Source organism: Lynx canadensis, chromosome A2 (genome assembly GCF_007474595.2).
Source record: "Lynx canadensis isolate LIC74 chromosome A2, mLynCan4.pri.v2, whole genome shotgun sequence".
NCBI classification, from domain to species: Eukaryota; Metazoa; Chordata; class Mammalia; order Carnivora; family Felidae; genus Lynx; species Lynx canadensis.
Window position 1 is genome coordinate 108,940,283 of NC_044304.2, and position 20,335 is coordinate 108,960,617.

Sequence of the window (20,335 nt, forward strand, 5' to 3'; positions counted from 1 at the left end):
ATTACTGGGAGACTGCCTTTGGGGTGCTCTCTCGCACTCTGGTATATATAGCTGATCACCTGCTCTCTGGCATCCACAGCACGCTTCCCCGCACCCCGGGGAAACAGGAGTGTGTCCAGGGTGTAACGTGATGGACGCTGCAGGGCCACACGTGAAAACGTCACAGAAGTCAGCGACTGCCTTCAAATCTTCCCTAGTTTGGATTGGTTTTTAGTTGCCGAGTTTGCGGTAACTGTTGGTAACAGAACAATGAGCTGCGGGCTGGGCTGGCTGGATAGGAGGTGCTGCTGGCCTCCTCGGTGCCCGGATGGCCTGGGCCCCTAACCATCTGGCCCGCGCCTTCAGACACTCAACGCGCGTAGTCAGTGTTCCGGAAACTGCCCTGGAGATCAGCCTCAGGGTGAGCGGTGCCGTCTTCTCCAGGCCACGAACCCTTGGATCCCTGCGCCAAAGCCCCAGTCAGTTGGAGGCCGCCAGGTGGGGTCGGGCCAGAGGGGGTGCAACCACGGCAAACCCCAGGCCCTGCGCTGGGGCTCGGGGTCCGTAATCTCCGGGGTAGGGTTTGGGGGTGCCTCTGGTCCACACTAGTGGACCGACATGAACCTTTTCCGGCTTGCCATCTGCCGCATATATAACAATGGCGGTTTAGGGAGTAGGCAAGAAAGACATAATCTTGGAGTCTTGACTCTCCAACAAATATATATAACCCGGAAATGCCATTCCCTGAAATGGCATTTCTTCTTTGATGGACAGTACAAGCAGAGTTGAGGGCAGTTAAGATAAAGGCTTAAAGAATGTTTGAGTGGGGAAAAAATGTCAGGAGTGTTAGACATAGGAGCTAGCCAAGTGTTGAAGGGTTCTTGGATTTGTCTGGAAAGGCTTGGGGCTACCATGGAAATCAAGGCTGGGGTTCTGTAAGGAACTGAAGCTCCTGACAGTAAGTCCTAACTAAGCTATGGTGCATGTGAGTTGCATGTAGCTATAGGAGTTTATCTATCATCAGAATACATAAATCATCAAACAGAATCTTTCTTCTATAGATTCTGATGTAGACTTCATTCTTCTGGGATTTAACAATTCCACAATTATCAAACATTTTTTTTTCTGTTTTATCTAGATCCTAAGGCACCAGGGAAGTGGAGGAAGCTTGCTGCTATCCTCCCTGTGCCAGATTGGATTGGCAATTCCATGTTGGATTGCTTTTATTTCCCTGGTTTGTTAACCAGTTAATTAGAAATCTGACTGTTCCCACTCATCAGACAACTGACATTGTTGTCCAGATTCAACACCTTTTCTGAGTAATACCCTCTACCTACTACCTTACATAACGCTGCAGATTCAGATTCTATTTTCTTGAGGGGCACCAGGGTGGCTCAGTCAGTTAAGCATCCAACTCTTGGTTTCCACTTAGGTCATGATCTTCCGGTTCCTGAGTTCAAGCTCTGCATCAGGCTCTCTGCTGACAGTATAGAACCTGCTTCATATCCTCTGCCCGCCCCCCCCCCCTCCTCCATTGCTCTCTCTCAAAAGTAAAATTAAATTAAATTAAATTAAATTAAATTAAATTAAATTAAATTAAATTAAATAACATTTAAAAAAATAACAAATTCTACCTTCTTGAAATTTGCTTTCTTGGCTCCCACTCTGCTCTTGTTTCTCCTAACTTTGTGAGCATTCTCCCAAACCCCCTTCCTTCTGCTCTCCCAGCCCAATTCCCTCCTCTCTATAAATGGAGACACCTGCCGACCATCTAACCTGGGTCCCGCTCCCTCCTCTGTAGGGACCTGACTCACCACACTGTGCATACCCACCCTGACATCTCTGGTGAGATCCACACTTCCACCTGCAGCTTTCTGGTGGATGTCTCGACCCGTGTGTCCCAGCCGCCAGCGCCACAGTTTCAGCATTTCCAGCTGAATTCACTTTCCCTTCCAAGACACCTCCTCCTCTTCACGTCCTCACATGATCATCACCACCTGTGACTTTGCTCGCCCTCGTTCTCAACCTTCTTATTTGCCAGTTGCCATCCGTTCTCTCCGCACACCCTCTGTCCTGTCTGTTTGGCACTCATTCCCGCTTGCGACTCTCCTGGGGCCTCGCCCTGATTTGCCAGTGGCAGCCGTGCCTCCCACCTGCCATTGTCTCTGAGCCTCAGCCGATCGTACCTGTTCCGCCTGCTAGAGTCTTCTTCCTGAGGCCTTGCTTTGTCACAACTTTTCTGCACTTTAAACATCCCTTAATTCCTATTGCCCCAGAATGGAGTCCAGTGCTGAATTAATCACTCCAGAGTTCTCAAGCCCCTTGTTTTAGAGTACCAGCACAGCAAGGGCACCAAAAGAGATGGAATAAAAATGTCTTTCAAATAACTTGATGTTGGAGAGTGTTTAACGTTTATTTATTTATTTATTTATTTATTTATTTTTGGGACAGAGAGAGACAGAGCATGAACGGGGGAGGGGCAGAGAGAGAGGGAGACACAGAATCGGAAACAGGCTCCAGGCTCGGAGCCATCAGCCCAGAGTCCGACGCGGGGCTCGAATTCACGGACCGCGAGATCGTGACCTGGCTGAAGTCGGACGCTTCACCGACTGCGCCACCCAGGCGCCCCATGTTGGAGAGTGTTTAAAAGCATGGATGTAGTTATGACGGGAAAAAAAAGAGAACTTTGTTGGACTCTCTTGCGCTGACTTTATCATGTTGCTAAAATATGTATTTCATATATATCTTATAAAATGAAATTGATTTTAAGTTACAGATTATATACAACATGTGATTTTAAGTTTGAGTTCTTCGGGCCTATAAAAGTTTTGTTTGCACAGTGAGTAAGTGCACACTTCCGAGCATAGATAATATGACGCCAATCCACCTTTCTTAGTATATTTCTCACAATTACCTTCCACCGGCCTTTCACTGCATTCAAAGACCACAAACCATACATGTGTCATACTTTCTTTCCTTGCTTCTTCTCCATTGTGTATTTGCTCCCTTCTGATTAGAAGCACGCTCATCAATATTCTGTTTTTAATTTCTCATTACCCTTTCAGGTCCAGCCTGTCACTCATGCCCTGAAATGTTCGTGGAGTTCCTAGGCTGACAGTAATTTCTTCTCCCTCTGTATTCATCAGAGCATATCCTCATTGTCCCATATCCCTTAACACCTGTAACCTTCCTTTACAGCTCTGTGTGTCCTGTGCTCTCTGAGTAAAAGCTTTGCTCACAGATAGCGGACACCTTACCTGATTCATCACTACATTTATTCGCTAGTCTAATAAACTAAACTAGTCACCACCTGAACTAAGCACTCGGGGGTCTGTGGTTCAGCAAATGATGGAACCACTATTTTAAAAATGGTCCATCTTAGAGAATGCTGTTTTCTGCAGCTGCTACGGAAATGGTATGGTGTTTTCTCAAAAAATTGCACATAGGATTACCATATGATCCAGCAATCCCACTTCTGAGTATATTACACTCAAAGGAAGTGAAAACCGGGACTCAAATTGATGTTTGTACACCCACGTTCACAGCGGCGTTATTGGCAAAAACCAAAAGATGACTGCAACCCAAGTGTCCATAGACTGAGAAATGGAACAACAAAATGTAGTAAATACCTATGAAAAAATATTATTCAGCCTTAAGAAAGAGGAAATTCTGACACACACTACGACATGGATGGACCCTGGAGACATTATGCTAAGTGAAATTAACCAGGCATAAAAGGACAGATATTGTCTGATTCCGCTTAGGTGAGGTACCTGGAGTAGTCAAATCCATAGAGAGAGAGAACTGAAGGATGGTTGCTGGAGGGCTGGAGGAAGGGGGAAAGTGGGCAGTTAGTGTTTAACGGGTACAGAGTTTCATCTGGGGAAGAACAAAAACTTCTGGAGATGGGTGGTGGCCAAGGTTGCGCTACCATGTAAATGCACTCAATGCCACAGCACTGTACCATTAAAATAGTAAATTCCATGTTATATATATTTTACCACAATAGAAACAGAGTTCAGGGAATGAATGCTTGTTGTGCTTCTTTAGATGAAAGGGATATGCTGCTCGTGAAGTTGTGTGTTGATTGGGACCTGGAACTGCTCCACCACGGATGCTCTGAAACTTGAAACTTCTTGGCACGTTTTCGTGTTCTTTGGCACTTTGACATTAATACTTGTTACTAGATTCATACCAAATTTTTGGTTGGAAAGAAACATACCATGATTAAAAGCTGTGTAAATAATTACACCAGCGATTTGCATATTATGCTGATTGTTTCAATTTCCCTTTTCATCTCTTCATTTTCAAAATTTGACTCAAATCCTTACAATATTTATTCTAAATTTTCAAAGTTTGTGTCAATTTCCAATTACTGAATTAATATGTACTTCTTAAAATATCCAAAAATTATTTTCAAATGTACAGGTTAGAAAATGAAAGTCCCCCATGATCTCAAGTGATAACTTTTGTTACCGACTTGGAGTGTGTGCAAATGCACACATGTATGTGTATACATGTCATTGGTAACAAAAATGGTATTAGCACATGTTATACTGCCAATGGCATTTTTACTTTTGGATATCTTTATATGTTTAGATATCTGTCTCTATATATTTTTAAGCTACTACACTATATTCTTGTGAAGTTACATGTTAATGTAACCTAAATTCCAATAAAGGGGGAATATTTCACAAATATAGAAAATGTATGCTGAGATGAACAATGAACTTCACATTGTGTGTGTGTGTGTGTGTGTGTGTGTGTGTGTGTGCAGGTACACGCACATATGCAGACTAGTATATTTTTGAGTGCTAGGTGTAGAATGGTGGAATTGAGTTAAAAGCCCGTTTAAAACTTTCACGGAGAGCTGCAAATTGTTAATTCTACTTTGGCTGGATTTTAACATCCCAAACACTTTAACACACTTGCAATTGGCTGTTTATAGTAGAAGCTGATAGTTTAGATGGTTAAGTTAAAATATCCAGATCCAGATGCCTAAGCCTGATCCAGTGGGTTTATCCAAGCCCCCAATTCAGCTTGCTCTTTATAGAGTCACAAAATGCCCTGATGGAAATGCCTCCACCTGAGCCAATGAGTTCTCTAAGCCCCAAGATCCACCTTGTGTAACAAGGTAACAAAGGAAGTTTGGGAAATACATTAACAATGACTCTCAATCCCTGGTATATCTATCTTCCTCTCTTCTTTCAATATTTGTTCATTCCATTAAATCTAACTCTTCTTAACGTCCTCTACTAAATAACAAAGCTATTGTCAAAATTTCATAAATCGCTGACAACACAACCTCACCACCCACGACAAATCCCAGCTGAAATTTGGTGATTGTTTTGACTCTGGTAATTACAATGTTTATAAGATTCCAGTAGTGCAACAATTATACTTTCCACTTTTGTTGTGTCTTGTTAGCTTTACTCCTTCATGGCAAATTATAGATGGGCTTTAATTTTTCCGTATCATTTTAGGCCATGTGGCTTGTAAATGTTATTTTGTAATTTAGCAAAGGCTCTTAAAAAGAAAAAGCAAAGCACTTAAATTGCTGTTGTTGGATTTGTATTTTCAAAACAAAGCCTATGGGAAAAAAAATTACTTCTTTCCCATCAAAAATTCCCACGGTGCAAGTATGTTAGTAACTCGTGAAAAATGAAGATACTGTTCATTTGCAAAGAAAGGGAAATGATATCTATTCACTTATTCATTGGTCTGACGTTTATTGAGAAGTTACAATGTGAAACACCTGTACAATAATATGTATTGTATCCTACTCTACCTGCAATGGTGATACCAAGGATCTTCTGTAAGCTTTATGAAAAAGCTACCAAATATGAATTCTTCATGTTTGAAAGAACATTTAAGAATATTTAAAGGCCAAATCATCCTGCCTCATAGAAAATCAAAAACTTGCTTTTGGGAGCACCTGGGTGGCTCAGTCGATTAAGCGTCCAACTTAGGCTCAGGTCATGATCTCATGGTTCATGGGTTTGAGCCCTGCATCGGGCTCTGTGCTGATAGCTCAGAGCCTGGAGCCTGTTTCAGATTCTCTGTCTCCCTCTCTCTCAGGCTTTCCCCTGTTCACATTCTCTCTCTCTCTCTCTCTCAAAAATAAATAAAAATTTTTTTTAAAAACCTTGCTTTTGGTTAGTATGTACACATACAAACTTTTTTTCTTTTTGATTAAAAATTATTTACACATCTGTGCCCAGGATTAAGGATAATGAAATTCAACCACAAAAATGATTAAATAATATATAATTGTAGTGTTGAAATTTATTAGTTTAGAGTGGTTGCCTCCTTATTCACCTTTCTTTTGATCTTCTTGTAGACGTTATTGTTATTGACTGCAAATGTCTCTGTATTTTTGCTCAGTGGAATGTGGCTTGACAGATTAATTATATGTTATCAGGCAGTTGAAGATCAGCTAAAGATATGTGGCCACAAGAGGGATGCTGATGTCTTTGAGCTGTTCCTTTCTCAAAAGTAAGTGTCCTTTATATAAGAATTAGAAGAGCATCATATTATAATGTTTCACAGATTCACATGTTCTTTTCCATTGTTTTCCCCAAGGACTGGCTAGGCAAGTACCAACCTCTAATTACTTTACCATTCACTGGCGTCTCTATTAGAAAGGCAAAATTAAAATGGATAAAAACAAAGATTATGGAGCCAGGCTGAGTGTGAATCCCAGCTCTGTCTCTTCCAGCTGTGTAATCTTGGGCATGTCATAAAACTTAGAGTTGTCAGATTTAGCAAATAAACATAGAGCAAGTCCAGTTATATGTGAGTTTCAGAGAAACAGATGAATATAATTTTTCTTTAGTATTAAGTATGTTTTTTTTTTTTTTTATTTATTTTTTTTTTTTTAATTTTTTTTTTTTCAACGTTTATTTATTTTTGGGACAGAGAGAGACAGAGCATGAACGGGGGAGGGGCAGAGAGAGAGGGAGACACAGAATCGGAAACAGGCTCCAGGCTCTGAGCCATCAGCCCAGAGCCCGACGCGGGGCTCGAACTCCCGGACCGCGAGATCGTGACCTGGCTGAAGTCGGACGCTTAACCGACTGCGCCACCCAGGCGCCCCATTATTAAGTATGTCTTACACTTCCTTGGGTTTCTCTGAAATTCACATGTAAATGGGACTCACATTTTACCTACCATGGCTCCTGCCTGAGTATAACAATGCTATCTGCTTCACAGGGTTGTTGGGTGAAGATTAGGTGTGATAGTATAAAGTAAAGGGCCTGGTTGACAGTAAGCACTCAGTGAGCATTAATACAGTTAATATTATTACTGTTATTACAGAATGGTGGCTCATTATACCTCTGTACTATAATAATAATCCTATTATATTATACCCCTAGCCAACAACCCCTATACTAATTTTACAGGTAAGTAAGAAAACCTCTTCCTGTAACAACCCCCTTTCATGCCCCTCCAACTCCCCAAGGTGGGAGAGGCAATGTCGGCTCTTCTACAGAGCAGTCACAATGCCTGAGATAGAACCCCATGTGTAGGAGGAAGAAGAAGTTATGGGTTGGACTGGACCACAGTTTTTACTAGCCAACAAGTGACATCTGTGCGGCTATACTTTGAATTTAATAACAATGACCCTACTCCTACTCTTCTTTCCCCCTTTCATGCTTTTCAATCTCTATGAATTCTATGTATTATTTTAAAATAGGCTAGACATATTTCGACTCATGTAATCTTTGGAACTCAGCTACTTTTTAAAGCAAATGTCCCACTCTATCTATCATTGAAGTCAGTCACTTTATTGCTGGTGATTTGTGGAAATCCTTTATTAATAAACATATTTCTTTTGTGATGTATAATTTTTTTTAGATTATAAGTGCAGAGAAAAATATTTATCTTGGTAACGTTTCTAAATCTCTTGATAGTAACAAAAAAAAGAGCTGGCCAATTTAAGATTTTTAAAAATGGATATTTTAGAATGGAACAGATATAGTAGATAATTCTGACACACTTAAAGTCATGCTTTGAATCTCTCTATAGATCAACTAGCTTTATAATAATAATACATATTTTATGTGGCCAAAGATCGCATCTCTAAGCCTTTCATGATTTTAACATCTGTGTAGTACAAGGGTATGCAGATAACTATAAGAAAAGCTTTGAAACACTAGAAAAAAATAGAAATATTGATCCTCTGACAGTGAGTAATTACTGGTCTTCTCAACTAAAGGACAATACATTTTATATCCTAAGAATACTAAGTTATTATTTAATACATCTGGGTACAAAAACTATATGTATTTCTCTGCCCGGGTACCATTAAACTGGGTAAACTAGGCTATTTGTTGGAGTCTCTGTTGCCAAACAGGAAAACAAAACAAAATAAAACAACAACAACAAAATCAATTATTTCCTTGAGTAATCATGGAGAATGCATACTGTGACAACAGAGCTAACATGTTATTGTCGCCATAAGTCATTACCATCATTAGTCGTAGGATTTCTTCTCTTTGTCTTCCACTGGCATCACCCCAAAATAAAGGGCAACAGCCCTTTATTGATTTCTAACAGGTTTATGTGCAGAATTTACCCTTCTGACTTGAATGAAAGTCCTTTTAAAAGGGAATCAACTTTATTACCTTATATAATACAACTAGTACAAGAAAATTAGTGACCTTAATTTGACACAATTGATATTTCAAAGTATTAATGTATTAAAATAACTTTTCTGGGAAATCCTTGGGGAAATCCTCTAAGTGGGGCTTGAGTTTCTCTCCTACCACATAATGATTGTTTTATTTCTCATGGGAACGGATGAAGTTAATGTATTATCATTATTGCCCAGTGCAATAATTTAGGTGTACCAGGATCCAAATTCTTCTTCCCAGAAATAGGCTGCATATCTACAGTGGAGGAGAATGCATTATGCGTATAAGTCTCCCATTAGGAGTTGATTTGAGGAGTCTGGAATATTTTGGGTACCAGAGAAGTGTTCAACAACCAAGAGTGCATGTCTAAAGGACATGTACTCTGCTTGAAGTCTTTTGTTTGGGATACTCTGAGAATTAAAAAACAAAACAAAACAAAACAACAACAACGGAAAAGGTTTAAGAAAAAACTCTTCAAATACAAGTAAGTTGTGGAAGAGAATGACCGAAAGAAAGAAAGGTCAGGGGTGGATGTTCTTTCCAAGTTTTTACTGAAATTCCACTTGGTTAACATGCAGTGTAATATTAGTTTCAGGTGTAGAATTTAGTGATTCATCACTTACATATAACATCTGGTGCTTCTCACAAGTGCCCTCCTTGATACCCATCTTAACAGAATACCAGCTAATAAGTGTAAAAAGAATGAGAGCATGAGAAAAATCAGCATTTTATAATCCCAAATCTTCTGATTCACTAAGTATCATCAACCGAAGCTAAATCCATTGAATAAGTTATTGGGGGACAAGACATACACACAGTCGTTAGAGTTTTGCCCCACACATAACTGCTCAATGACAACATTCATATACTTTTACAATGGAGAAACTTGGCAGATGCAGCCTGAACCCCATGACTGAACTTCCTTCACCAAGAGTGGGGCAAAGTGGCACCACTTGCTTCATAATGTGACGCAGCAATCATTACCTTTGTAACTGAAAAATGGCCCTCCTTGAATTTAATCATGAGGAAGCCATCAGACAAATCAGGAATGTGAGACAATTTCTCAGAAAAATGTCCTGGGCTCTTCACAAAGTCAGTGTGAAGGTAATAAAAGGAGAGGGAGTGACTATTCTAAATTTAACAAAACTAAGGTATTATACCAACTAAAAATGCAGTGCATGGATACTGATGGGATTCTGGATTGAAACAAAGATGTGCAGGAGCAACAGGGACGACTTGAATATGAAAAGCATGGTAGACGATATTATTGAATTCAATTTAATTTTTAGGGGTGATAATGGTATTGTGCCTCTGCAGGAGAATGTCCCTATTTGAGGGATACGCATGCTCAAGTGTTTAAGAGCGAGAGCCCTACGATGATAAGTCTGCAATTTATGTTGAAATGGTTCACCAAGAAAACTATCAAACAATAAGGACATATATTATATAGATTGGAGATAGCGAGCAGAGGTGTGGCAAAATATTAAAAATTGTGAGGGCTATCCAAGCTTTCAATGTACTATTCCTTCAACTTTTCTGAATTTTGAAATCTCTCCATATGAAAAGTCGGTGAGAAAGTTTCTTTTGTTTAGAAATGTTGTTTGCATGATTTACAAAATACGTTTTCACAAAAAATAGGAAAATACTAGTCCCTCAGTGTCGCAAAGCCAAAAAAAAAAAAAAAAAACCACAAAAATTTGTGAAAGGATGTTACCACAAATGAGTTAATATGTATAACACTAATTAACATTAACAATTTTTAAGGGCTTAGAAAAGTGCCTGCCACAGAGTGTGTGCTCTATGCCAATGTTTGATAGAGACATATATATGTACGTACCCAGCCTGGGCACACAGTTTCTGCCATTAGAAATAAAAGAGATCTGAATATTTGAGCCCATAGCAGTCAAGGGCTGACTATTCTCAGGATTTTGCCCACTTCACTGATAATTCCCCCTCTCCACCCCAGGCCTGTCCCTTTGCTGAGTGAGCCACATAGCAACAGGACTCAGGACCACCTGTATAATTCAAAAAGGATGGTGATATTTTGATCCCATAATTAATAAACAACAAAGGAAGAATAAAACACTACCTAGTCTCTGTCTTTTGACATACTGCCATTTCCACGTCTTAAGTACAATGTGGCCAAGATCTGGACAACCCCAAAGTAAGAACCTCAAAGACACTGTGGAAGTAGGAGCTGATGGTGTTTTCCACATTTATGTGCAAGTCCAAGGTCTTCCACACTCACTTTTCCCCCTCTGCCCTGTACCCAGTAAAACCTTTTTTTTGAATATTTATTTTTGAAAGAGAGAGAGAGAGAAAGTGCAAACGAGTGAGTGGGGTAGGGACAGAAAGGAAGGGAAACACAGATACTGAAGCATCTTCCAGGCTCTGCGCTCTCAGCACAGAGTCCAAAGCGGGGCTCGAACTGACAAACTGTGAGATCGTGACCTGAACTGAAGTCGGACACTCAACCAACTGAGCCACCCAGGTGCCCCCAAATCTCCTTTTTTAATTGTGGTGCCAATAAATGTAATCACAATGAGATGTAAATTTCTAGGAATGTGATCAAATGTTTTCCTTAAGTATTTTCTTTAACTGGCTGACAAAATCTTAATTCAAATGAATGAAGTGTAACGATGGTATTTTGGAAATTAGTAGAGAGGTGTGCCAACAACTTTGAAAGAACAAAGAGAGAGGCCTTTACAGTTATTCCAAAGACCTACTATATAACCCACCTTACCCATGAATAAATTAATTGTTGCTAATTAATTGTTAAATTAAATTAAATTAATTGTTGCTAATGTTAATTTTTTTCTTTCCTTTCCAGGGAACTGACAGAAGTCATTGATCTCTCTAGGTTTAAAAAATTAAAATACTTATGGCTACATCACAATAAGGTAGTTCTATTTTATCTTTAAATAGCTCTATAGTTAAATCACAATCTTAATTTCATGTTTTTGATGAAGCTAATCTTTAAAAGTATTAATATTCTATACTCCTAATTTAAGTAAGAAACAAAATTCTTACGTGATCTGTACCCTCTGGTACTAACAGGTGTGTAAAGTCAACTTTTTTTCTTTTAATGGATTATTCCAAAGTAGGTTTTTTCAAGTCTAATTCCTCTTCGTTGGCCTCTCCCAACTCCTCCTCCCCTTTTATCCCAGTGGTACCTGAAACTGACAGTTTCTGGGCTGTGGCAAACTACTCCCTTGGGCAGGATCTCTTGTAAAGTACCCCAGATCAATATTCCTTCAGTGGTCTGGCATGCACTTCCCAGCACTCACACACCTTTGTCCTGCTGTCAGAAGCCAAGCGGGTGGTCACCTCCCAGTGACCTAAGCCGATCTACTTTCTCAGGAAGTGCCAGACAGTAAGCCACCATGTCCCCACCTGCAGGGAAGTTCACTGAGTATGGCCCTTAAAGGTTCTCTTGGAGGCTAGAGTTTGGGAGGCAGTGCCCTCCCACTGCCTCCCCCATAGTGGGTGCCTGGCTGGGGCTCCAAGTTCTTTCCAAGGCAAAGAGCAGAACTGAACTAAAATGCAAGCTTAGACAATCATCAGTTAGTCGGTTATTCTCAACTTTCAAAAATTTGACTTCCCAATAGCTTGTGTTTTGTTCATTATGAACTCATGATCCAATCTTAACATTCTGAATTTCGACTTTCAAATACCAGCTGATTAAAAAGAAATAATTTCAGTTTTCAGCAGTAGTCTGCTTGTCAACAGTAGTCCCGACTCAAAGCACAGAATCCCTAAGCAGCCATGTTTATACAAGCATTTCAATATTACATGGCATTTTCAGTCTTCTCTTTTTTTTTTCTTTACTAAGTGGGAAATGGAAAATGAAAGTGCTTCTCATATTAAGTGTAAGTATAAGTCTCATGAGCTTGAAATGATTTCTGAGAGAACAAACAAATCACCTTCAAGGCCCAGGCGACTAGCAACTGAAATGGAAAGTGTACGCACCACTTAAGGGCACACAAGTTTAAAACTCTTTTAAACACTCTGCCAAAAATGATCCTGGGTCACAGTGTGCGCCCTCTGATTAGAAAAAGATGGAAATCATCAGAAGCATGGCCAGACTGACTAATCTTTGTTTTTCACGTGTGCCTCTTGTGGTGTTCAGCTCTGAAGGAAAGAACGTGTTCAAATATCAGCAATGTGTCTACAGGGAAAGATATAATTAGGGATTTTTAAATATCTTTTAGCTTTGTGTTAGTGGACACTATCCCATTTCCAGTCATTGAATTTTCACACAATTGACTTGAGACACATTATATACATAGGAAAGGATGGTACACACGCTCAACTATTTTACTTTCTTTTGTTTCTGAAGGGCAGTGGGTGGGGAAGGAATGGAGGAGGCTGATTTCTCTTCATGTGCCTGGTTATTTACATTCAACAAACTCACTATATTATTTCCAAAATCATCATCATTTAACTTTGTTCTTTTAAAAAATAGACTTACTGGGGTGCCTGGGTGGCTCAGTCGGTTGAGAGTCCGGCTTCGGCTCAGGTCATGATCTCACAGTCTGTGAGTTCGAGCCCCGCGTCGGGCTCTGTGCTGACAGCTCAGAGCCTGGAGCCTGCTTCGGATTCTGTGTGTCCCCCTCTCTCTCTGCCCCTCCCCCACTCATGCTCTGTCTCTGTCTCAGAAATAAATAAACATTAAAAAAACTAAAAAAAAAAAAAAATAGACTTACTTAGTTCATATAGCAAAGAAAAGATATCTTACCCAAAAATCCGGTGTTCATTCGATAAGTAAATGAGCTCCTGTAAGTTTTCCTATTGGCCAATAATTGGCTGGTTGCTAAGCTGCTGAATACTTATAGTCCATGAAAAATTAAAGCCTTAATTTAGGGGGCACCTGGGTGACTCAGTTGGTTAAACATCTGGCTTCTGCTTAGGTCATGATCTCACGGACAGTGAGTTGAGGCCCCACTTTGGGTGAGCTCAAGCCCTGCTCTGGGCTCTGCACTCTCTCTCCCTCTCTTTATCTCCCTCTGCACCTCATGGGATTGCCTCTCTCTCTGCCCCTTGCTCACTCTTGTGCTCTCTCTCTCTCTCTCTCTCTCAAAAATTAATTAATTTAAAAAAATGAAGTCTTATTCAGGATCCCAAACTCCAATGAACATACTAGTTATGATAGTACTTCAACAAAATCCATATGTAAAATTTTGATTATTACTTTATTTTTTACTTAATTTTAATTTTTTTAATGTTTATTTATTTCTGAGAGAGAGAGAGAGAGAGAGAGAGAGACAGAGCGTGAACGGGGGAGGGGCAGAGACAGAGAGAGACACAGAATCTGAAGCAGCCTCCAGGTTCTGGGCTGTCAGCATAAAGCCTGCTGCGGGCTCGAACCCACTAACATGAGATCATGACCTGAGCGGAAGTCAGACCCTTAACCGACTGAGCCGCCCAGGAGCCCCACGATTATTACTTTTCTTTAAAATCTAGATAGCACTAGGATGACCGCAAAGAAGTTAATACACCAGCATTGAAATGATGTGTAAAAATACAGTGAAAAACATCAACACTGACACAGGAATGTAAATATTTAGAATTGCAACATTTTGTTAACAATGACCAGAATCTGTGACTGGCATTGTTCTTATATTAGTATCTTGAACTACCCTCTATTTAGGAAAAACCAAGGCACAAAGTGGTAAAGTAAAATGAACACATCTTTGTTGTTTACTCTTTTATACTCAAGAATTTTGTTGAGGAATGTGTATTGGATATTATTGGTTGTCCATCCAATATCCATTCTCTCTTTTTACCTAAACAGCAGAATCTGAATTTAGGTTTTGGTACATACTTCTCTTTTTTAATCAGGTAGATGACCCCATCACCAGTTGCAGGGAATGGATCCTATACTGTCTAAGCCAATCGGGATAATCCCATCCTCCTTGTGAGTGGCTAGTCAATGAATGGGCACATAACCCAATTATGGTAATAGAGACAGAGGAGGCATCTGCTAGGAGGCTTCTGTGAGACGTTTCCTCAGTCCTAAAAGGGAGCACTAGAAGAGAGGTCCCTTGGTTCCTCGATAATTTCTTGCCTAGATATGAAGCCAGGAACCATCCTCTCAGCATGAGAATGTAAGCAACATTTAGAGAAAAGTTCAGCCCAGGGACTCATTGTGATACTAGGACTGAGGCTCTCATAGCCTCTGGACTTCTTGGTATGTGGGGTAATAAATGTTCTCATCTATGTGCCAGTTTGAGTTTAGCTCAGAAGTTACCTGAAGCCAAAACATCCTATCTGATGTGGCTCATTTTGTACTTACGGTTAGGCTACTGACAGAATGTAACAATAAATGTGATGGTACCTGCTCTAACCATAAAATTAAGAAGGGCAGAGGGAGTGGTTGCCAAGGGAGCCAAGGGAGTGGCTCTCTCTACTCATGGTAAGGGCATGGCATTTGCAAACTATCTGGAATGGAATATGAGAAAGCTATACTCTTGGGAGGCAATGAATGTAGTTTGGTGTATTTGGAACCTAACATGGCTAGAAGCAGGTGTATGTTTCCTCATCATTCTCTAGTGGGTGATAAAACTGGAGCATCTAATCTGACCCTGGACTTGCAGATTCAATAGGTAAAAGTTGCTTCCAATTCCCCAGCTTTCCTAGGTTTGCTCAGGCAACTCTGGTTCCTTTATTATGCTCTCTGAGGGCCTATTTCTTCCTCATACTGCATAGATATTCACTAATTCTGCAGCACCTCCATTTCTGGGTCACCTTTTCTCATCTCTCCTCATGTAATTAGTGGGAGGTCGCTGCTCTTAGATGCACATTAACCGAAACCTTTTAAATACTCCCTTCTTTGTCTCATCTTCTAGAATGCCTGACCGAGGGAATTTTAGGTCCACAGCTAATCCTTTCCAACCTTCCATGAGAAGTTGAGTGATTTGCATTTTATACTTCAATTTCAAGTGGTCTATACTTTTGATCTTTTTGTGTTTGGGCTCATCACCTCAAAAATTGTTTTTTTAATTCATTCAATAATGAACTCTTTTTAAAAAAAAATTTTTTTTACATTTATTTATTTTTGAGGAACAGAGTGAGACAAAGCGTGAGTGGGGGAGGGGCAGAGAGAGAAGGAGACACAGAATCTGAAGCAGGCTCCAGGCTCTGAGCAAGCGGTCAGCACAGAACCTGATGCAGGGCTCGAACCCACGAACTGTGAGATCATGACCTGAGCTGAAGTCGGACGCACAACGGACTGAGCCACCCAGGTGCCCCAATAATGAACTCTTAATATTGGTGCCACAATGCTAGTATCCTTTTATTTCTGGAAGAACGGCCAGTACTTGGGTATATTTCATTTGTCTCAGATTAGAAGAAGCACTTGATGAAAAACCCGTATGTTGCTTCACCAAGCAACTGTCAAAATGGAATCTGAGTTTCTGCCATGTAGCAAAGACCAAATAGGTGACACATTTTACAAACTAAATCTAAATAAAAGTACCTCTTCTGGCAAAGGTATTGTTCATAAACTTCATCATGTAAAAAATAATTGAAATACTTATTTATAATAACATATTCCATACTAACTAACCAGAGAATGGTCAGATTAAAATAAGCAAAATTGCTTTGAGAAAGATGCTGGACTCTGGGACACCTGGGTGGCTCACTCGGTTGAGCGTCCAACTTTGGCTCAGGTCATGATATCAAGATTTGTGAGTTCAAGTCCCACGATGGGCTCTGTGCTGACAGCGTGGAGCCCGGAGCCTGCTTCTGATTCTGTGTCTCCCTCTCTCTCTGCCCCTCCCCTGTTCATGTTCTGTCTCTCTCTTTCTCTCTCTCTCTCAAAAATAAATAAACATTAAAAAAAAAGAAAGAAAGAAAGATCCTGGACTCATTCTTCTACACCATTAAGATATGTTACTCTTTCCTATCTCCCAAGCATTCAGCACATATTGAGAATTTTGTAAATAGCACAAATTTGATTATTTTAGGAAGGGACATTGATGCTCAAAATTAGCAATTCACAATTTGAAAAAAGAAATAATTATTTTAATGTGCTGTTTAAAATATTTGTAAAGAGTTCTTGAATTACTACTTTTTTTCAAGTAGCTTTACAACATATATCATGGAATTTTAGTTGGTTCTTTCAATAAGGTTGAGGTATATATATTTATATATTCATTTATATATAACATACCTTGTTCTGAAAAACAAATTTAGAGCAGCACAAATCCCATAGCAGAGCATAAGAACTGTTAAGGAATAAAATGAACTAGCATGCATTCCATATAATTTGGGCTCTTACATGTTTCTGTTGCCTCAGGTCAACATTAATTCTATCCTTTATGTCAACTTTGTTGAGAGAATTATGTTTTGCCAAATATTTAAAACCTCTTCAAAAAAGTAAATCAACATAAATAACCTAAATAAGGCTTCACTGAATGGTTATGAAATTCATAGATATCTACACTGTGTATCTAGTTATGATTTAAAATGATTTAACCAAAAAATGTAACCTATTTTGTAAAAGGGCATATACAAAAATTTCAATAACATGGAATACAGAGGGAAAAACATGAGAATAAAAGTCTTTGTATTGGATAAATATAGTTATTCCTGAATATTTTTAACGTATAGATTTTATTTTCACATATTGTACATATTTTGAACTAAGATACAAATGAATGCATTGTTTTCATTTCTTCTACAATAGCACCATAAAAATGAACTTAGGAATCCTGGAAGTATATTGACTTTTTTCTTTTCTTCTCCTACATAATTCAATATGTATTATTAAAACTCTACCCAACTAATACTTAGACATTTATGTAAATTTAGGAGATATTGTGATTTCTGTCATCAAACATACAACAATATACCCTTTTAAGTAACACATAATTATAGAATTTCATCATTTTTTAAAATTTTTTAACACTTTATTTTATTTTTTGAGAGACAGAGAGAAACAGAGAGAGAGAGAGAGGGAGACAGAACACGAGCAGGGGAGGGGCAGAGAGACAGGGAGACACAGAATCCAAAGCAGGCTCCAGGCTCTGAGCTGTCAGCACAGAACCCGATGTGGGGCTCAAACCCATAGGCGTGAGATCATGACCTGAACGGAAGTTGGACACTCAACCAACTGAGCCACGCAGGCGCTGCCCCCCCACCCCCCGCCATCGTGTTTTTTAATCACTGGCCTACGGTGATTTGCCCCTAGGTTTTTGAAACTTGGTAGGTTGTAGGTCAGCCAGGTGCAAGCAATTTTTGAGAGATACCCATATTACCCAAGAGATCAACATTAGATCAAGTGAATGGGGCAAGTCAAGCCAGTGACTCAAGCTGAGCCTGGAAATGAGCTTGACTGACATCTCAGCTTCCTATCTCAGCTTCCTACTCTGGATGGTAATGAAGTGCAGTGGTTCCCAGCAAGGACGCTGGAGCCTGAGTCAACCTCAGTTCTGCCATATGCTAGCTATGTAATCTTGGACAAGTTACTCAACAGTTCTGTACCTCAGTTTCACTTCTTAAAATAAGGTAACGATAGTACTCTTACCTTATGAGTTTATCATGAAAATTAAATAAATTGATATACGTATCATCCAGAAGACATTAATTTGAAAATATTTTGAATAGAAAATACTCTTAGTTTGAGTAACGGAAACTTTTAGATTGAGTGATGAAAAATATTCCATAAGCCAATATATACAACTTTAATTGGTTCTTTCAATAAGGTTTGGGTATAAATATATTTATTTATTCATTTATGTAAAACATACCTTGTTCTAAAAACGGCTTAGAGCATTTGAAAAATGAAATAATAATATTTAATGTGCTATTTTAAATATTGGTAAAGAATTCTTTGGATTACTACCTTTTTTTCAAGTAGCTTTACAATATACATCATGGAATTTTAGTTGGCCCAGTATATACTGGACATATATGTTTAGAGATTAATTCTCTTCTATTTTTTGTCAGTTTCACACCAAATATTTTTGGGTATATTTTAAATATGATTTTTGGTGAAAAACATTACTGATATAGTAGAAAAATAATTTATAGAGTATTTTCCGTTACTTAAACTGATAATATTTTCTATTACTTCAAAGTATGTATGTTCAAAATAATGTCTTCCGTTTACTTTATATAGAGGTTCCTCTTTTTTAAGGAACCAAATTATGGTGTACTATAAGCCAGTTTTTGATTCAAGAGTCAGACAGACTTGGATTTTAATCCTTGCTCTGTTGTTACCTTGAGAAAGTTGGTTAACTTCACGGAGCCTCAGTTTCCTCCTAGATAAATAAGGGATAAAACAAATAACAAAGGGCTATTGTAAGCATCACACTAGATAATGTCTGTGAAAACGTCTAGCTCAGGGGCCAACTAATAGTTAGCATTTAATAAATATGACTCTTCCCTCTTCCCTTGACTCTAAATCAGCAGTTATCAACCAGCAGTGACTTTGCACACAGCCCCCCACCCCCATTCTTTCCCCTGCAAGGGGACATGTGGCACTCTCTGGAGACATTTTTGACTGTCACAAGTGGAGTGTGTGTGTGCTACTGGCATCTAGTGGGTAGAGACTAGATTTGCTGTTAAACATACTACAATGCACAGGACAGCCCTCCCAACCCCAACAAAGAATATTCTGGCCCAAAGTGTCAGTAGTTGTAGAGGTGGAGAAGCCCAGTTCTAAAAGAATGCCTCCGTGGGGCTCCTGGGTGACTCAGTCGGTTAAGTGTCCAACTCTTGATTTTGGCTCAGGTCGTGATCTCAGTTTGTGGGATCATGCCCCACATCTGGTTCTGTGCTGACAGTGTGGAGCCTGCTTGCGATTCTCTCTCTCTTCCTCTCTCTCTGCTTTCTCCCAGCTTGTGCTTCCTCTCTCTCTCTCTCTCTCTCTCTCTCTCTCTCTCTCTCCCCCCCCCAAAAGAAATAAACATTTAAAAATAAATAAATGAATGCCTCTTCAATTCTAAATTCATGCTGGCATAATTTTTTCTCCACTAGTACTTAAGTGGTTACCTGTAAGTGCTTTAAGTACTCTCAACTCTCTCTATATAAAAAAAATAATAATAATAATGGTGAAATAATAATAGCTGTGATTTACTGAGCATTTGTTATGTGCCAAGTCTTGAGCTAAAATAAATGATTTGTGAAATGTCACATCCAATATAAATCCTAAGGCGATCCTTAGAATTAATAGCGTAGACTTTTCTAAATGGATAATTATAATGTTTTACTTTAACACTGTCAGTATGAATGTCAGAACAATCAGCATGTGTCCAATTCTCATGCCTAGATCTTGCCTTCAACAACTTACTACATTGCAATGCCTATTCAGTCTTGTGAATTCTACCTTAGAGTGTCTCTCTCTCTCAATACCCTCTACCTCTCTTCTCCCTGTCATTACTTTACTCTGGGCCACCATATATTCTTCTGAATTAGCGTAACACCCTTTTTTTTTCAACTCCTCCCATTATACTTACTATCCTTTCTAAACCATTTTCTTCTCTGCCATTTTCTTTCTAAAATAAAATTGAACAGTAACACTCCTGTGCACAAAATCTTGTAATAGCTCCCAGGGTCCTCATGATCTGGCTTTATCTCTTTCCACCCCATTCTCCTATGCATCTCACCCCAACAAACAGTGCAGTCTTAAAATCCCAGTAATCATGGTACAATGACATTAATGCTCTTGTGAAAACTGTGATGCTATAATCAAGATGAAATTATGGAGTTTATTA

The 20,335-nt window shown here is 39.3% G+C and overlaps 1 protein-coding gene across 1 annotated transcript in view; it reads left to right on the plus strand.

Moving 5' to 3' along the window:
* The first annotated feature begins 307 nt into the window (after positions 1-307).
* The window catches only part of LRRC72 (leucine rich repeat containing 72), a 42,514-nt gene continuing 22,486 nt past the window's right edge, over positions 308-20,335 (plus strand). The window contains 3 exon segments of the mRNA XM_030294887.1: positions 308-400; positions 6,401-6,474; positions 11,446-11,515. Of these exon segments, the coding sequence (XP_030150747.1) occupies positions 308-400; positions 6,401-6,474; positions 11,446-11,515 (237 nt within the window).